At 36.3% G+C, this 4,635-nt stretch overlaps 1 protein-coding gene across 1 annotated transcript; it reads left to right on the top strand.

Annotated features, from left to right (window-relative positions):
- Positions 1-3,445: 3,445 nt before the first annotated feature.
- LOC122764869 (ras and EF-hand domain-containing protein-like) lies at positions 3,446-4,565 on the top strand (the record flags this gene model as incomplete). Its single annotated transcript, XM_044018850.1, has 1 exon — positions 3,446-4,565. A coding segment is annotated over exon 1 (398 nt), but the record flags the coding sequence as incomplete, so codon positions are not given.
- Between the last annotated feature and the right edge of the window lie 70 nt (positions 4,566-4,635).

Genomic DNA, 4,635 nt, shown 5'->3' with positions numbered 1-4,635 from the left:
CAGGTCTGATAGTTTTGCTTGACAGAGCCTGTTTCCTCCCACAGCAGATTTGGAGATTAGGTAAATTGGACACTCTACTATAGGTGTGAGTGTGAGAGTGGATGGTTGTTTGTCTCTGTGTGTCCCTGTGATGGACTGGTGAACTGTCCAGGGTGTGACTCCGCCTCCTCCCCTATGTCAGCTGGGATTGGCACCAGTGACCCTCATGTGGAGGATAAAGGAGTAGAAGATGAATGAGTGAGTGAGTGTTTCTGTTTAAGAAGACCTCACAGAGGCAGAAATCCAGCTCTTCAAATCTTTTTTTTTTTTATCTTTTTTGAGTTAAAACGAAGGTTTAAATGTTTTTTCAAATTATATAAATTCAATGTGCAAAGGCCAAATTTACACCCTTCATTCAGGACTGGATTATATTTAATTTGGAAATTCAGCCAGCCACACGATGCTTCAACGCTCATGTGATGCTGATGCTTGGAATCGCCAGAAGCAAGATTAAAAATAGTGTCCAGGAAGTTAAATATATTGAAATTGAACATAATATAATAATATAATAAATATACAGTATATTATGATTAGAATATCCTAAACTGTCACTTTTAAAACCCAATTTTTTTCTTTAACAGTGAAATCTAAAAATAAGACATTGAAAGATTCAAGTTGAAATAACAGCGGGGGGAAAAAATCAAGTTCAAAAGGATCTAAGACGTAAAATCCGGTGAGACAGATTTACTTCATGTGTTTCCACTAACAGCTGATTAACAGCAGTATTTGTCGGTCGTTATTTTCTCTCTTGCCATCTGATGCTGACGCTGTGTGCACTATGTTCTGCAACACTCAGACTTTACACTAACAAGTCCATGGTTGTTGGCAAGAAAAGGGGTAAATAACCTCTTAACACAAATATAACACAACAACAATAACGACAGTGAGAGGAGAGATTAAGTCGATCGGAAAAAGAACCAAGAATCCACCAAAACTGTTACCATCTTAACCGTTTCGCTCCTAAAACTAGAAGATTGTAAAGTTTAAAAGAAAATAATAACACAAATGTGCTTTCTGTTAAGTATTGGTATTAATTGTTTATACAAATGTTAATCTGTGGTAACTTTACCTATCACAGGTTTTTTTTTTTTAGTTTTTTTTTTCTTTCACCAAATGTGATAAAGGATAAAAAAAAAAAAAAAAAAAGGTTCATTCCAGGTATTATTATCATGCTGAGACAGGCAGTCTATGCAAAGTAAATAATGTGAAGTGAGGTGACGACCACGACGAGGAACCTCACCTCCAGACTGAGTAAGCACAAAGGTGTTGGCACTGTTGACGACTCTCAGAACAGAAGCACTGCAAACACACACACACACACACACACTGTAACTATATGCAAGAGCTTTTAGCCATCGTATCACCAAATGAGGAATATACACCCACAGCTACATGATATATATATATTTATTATGACTCTGTGACTCAATGTCTCTTTAAATTGGAGATATTTAGTCATAGTCATCATTTTAAACGTTTGTAAAACAGAGGTCTTACACTCGCGAGCCGACTTATTTCTGTATGTTTTATTATGAACTACAGTGCTTAACAAATGTATTAGCCCACCATTCAAAGCCACAGCTGCTGTAAATGAACAGCATTGGTAATTATTAAAATTATTTTTTTATGTTTCTGTAATTGTTAAAGCTCTTAATCATGTATACTTGTTATCCATGCATTTTTAAATTGACTGTTCCTGTAAACAGAAAAAAGGTAGTAAAACACATTATTATTTCTTTGATTCAAATTAGAATTATTTACTTCATTTAAGTGAAGCCCAGCGAGTCCGCTCAAATTTTGGACATTAAAAGGTGAATTGACTTTATTTGCCAAATAAATAACAATGTAACGTTTCACTTTTAACAACTTTTTGAAAGATTTCTGAAATATTTATGCTTTCTCGCTTTTATGTCAGGTCGTTTAATACATTTGTTAACACTTTCATTTTAAAATTCGGTGAAATACCGTTACTATTTTGTCATTGTGAGATCATTTTAACATCATATCACTTTTTCTCACTTTTTACAGACTAAATGCTCATTGGCCGTTTGAGTTTGAGACCCCTGCTTTAAAATATCTATCACATCTCAAGGCAGCAACATAAAATCTATCCATAACCTGAGTTAAATAACAACACGTGTGTGTATAGTCTCAACTTTAATATTTAACAAACATATGAAGTGATGGCCTCCGCTTGCTTGAATGGTTTTTAAAGGCAACCATCGAAGCAATAATAACCTTCATTCTCATCAAGTAATAATACACTTAAATTAAAAGGCATATTCCACCAAATTAGAACAGGAGATCATCATAAAATTTGTTTTGTTTTAAAAAGTTTGGTTCTGGAATTGCAAATGTGACAATGCAGCAACAATTTAAAGGCACACGCTCAGACTCTGAGGATTTTGCACATGATGTTGGGAGAAGGGGGAGGGGCGGGGAATAAAAAAGCCTTAGTAAAAATGCAGGTAATGGATTTGAGAACAAATCTGCCTTGGAGAAAACGGACGATGCCTTCTGAAATAACAATAATAATAATAATATTACTAATAATAACCAGGTCGTAGTGTTGTAGGTGTTGACGGGACTGGCCGTGCTCGGAAAACAGTGATCACGTGTAATCTGATACTGTCGACATTGTACAGTATGTGCTCACGTGTTTATTTATTTTATTTTTATTTTAAATAATTATTATTATTGTGGTGGCTTCAACTTTTCAGTCAGGGAGTCAAATTTCCTTCTTAATATTGTAGCACACGAATAACCACTGGCTGATTTTATTTTTTAAAATACTGAATATGGAACATTTCTTGTAAAATACTTTTGAGCACAAATACTTTTGAGCGGTTGTCAATAATCAATCACGCAGACTGTTAGCGAGGACACAAACAAACGGCAGCTTTTGGTTAAAAAATAAAAATAAATAAAAGGCTGTTGTGCAGAATATTAGAACAATACTGAGCTGAGTGCAGAACAAACGTAGGATGTGGGGATTTTTTAATAGTACACAAGTAATGACTTTATGTGCAGGGTCTGAACACGCTTGTTTAAAGAGTGAAAAGCTTTCTCTTAATGAACCACTATAGTCAGACCTCATGTTTGTGGCAATACAAGTCGCCGCCATCTCTCCCCGACATGTATTATATGAAAAAAAAGAAGAAAAAAAAACAGAAAAAAAGTTTAAGTGTAAAAAAAAAGAAACATTTTTATGTAAAACTGTTTTTGTAAATTCAGCTGCCAATGTAAAAAAAAAAAACTTGTGAAGTGTATTTTATTTTGTACGATACATCACTACTGTTTTTGTTTTCTTTTTGTACTGTATATAAAAAGCACTTTATTTTAATTTTTCAAATAAAGAACAAATGGATACATTTTTTTTATTTGGGTGACTTGTGAGTTTATTTTTAAGCACACAATTCAGTAACAATTAATCTTAATTTTCAGGTTACAAAGATCTAAATACACAAACACATACAAACAATAATACACAACACTTGGGAATTTTTTCCCATAGAAAAATGTTAATTTGAAATTACTCAAAAACTGTGCAGTAACAATGTCTCATTTTAAGTATGCTAGTAGACAAAGATGTCCTGAACACAACACAACCAGTCTTGTCCAGAACTAATTGAAAAATCTGTTTTTATAGCAAATCAAGTTGTGAATTTCTTCTATAAAAATGTCAATATTGGGACTTTTAATTTTCTCTGTAAAAACTGTACCTGTATATCTGATCCTCTCGTCAAGTGTCTCATAATTGGAGCAGTTTAATGTCTCAGGGTGGAGTCAGAGTCAGAAACAACCTAGAAAACAAAGAGGAGTGACTGATAAAATACACACGCTCGCTCACACACACACCTAGAAGGCAAACAGACGCGAACACTTGTCGTGTTTCTCTCTTAGTTGAGCTCTAGTTTCTCAGATGAAGACAGATAAGGACACACACTTGTCTCCGCTGCTGGACACTGGCTCGAAAACCCGCCTACACTCAAAACTGGACCAATGACTCGCTCTCTCCTCTGTTCCGAATAATTAGGACATTTAAATATTTCGGCCGGGTTCGGCTCATGGGAAGATTTATTTTTTTTACAACTTTTATCGTTTTATTTGACATGTACTAAAGTAAACATGGACAGACCGAGTCTCCAGCGGCTATTTTCCGCCTGTGATGTGAACAAGTCCGGGAGGATCGAGTTCGGGGATTTCACGGCGGTTTGCAGGGAACTCAACGTCCCCGAGGATCAGATTAAAGCCTTGTTCCACAGGTTCGACGCGGACGAGGACGGGTTCATCGACTACGGTGAGTTCTCGTCCAGATTCCAGGAGGTCTCGCAGACGCTGGACGTGGCGGCGTTTGTGTCGAGCTCGAGCCGAGGGAACAGTCCGTGGGAAGAGTTCATAAGCAGAGTCGATGAAGAGTCGCTTCTGTCCGACAGGTACAACAATCACATCCGGCTGTTCTATGACTTTTCCACCATAAAGGAACAACAGGGCCGGACCGAGCTTTACTGGGGCCCGAAGCACAAGTTCACACTCCAAACAAAATGTGACAAAAATGTCATAGTTTAGGATGTCGTCCAAAATGTGACAAAAACG

The sequence above is a fragment of the Solea senegalensis genome, unplaced genomic scaffold (assembly GCF_019176455.1).
Source record: "Solea senegalensis isolate Sse05_10M unplaced genomic scaffold, IFAPA_SoseM_1 scf7180000017734, whole genome shotgun sequence".
NCBI classification, from domain to species: Eukaryota; Metazoa; Chordata; class Actinopteri; order Pleuronectiformes; family Soleidae; genus Solea; species Solea senegalensis.
This window is presented reverse-complemented; position numbering and strand designations above follow the sequence as displayed.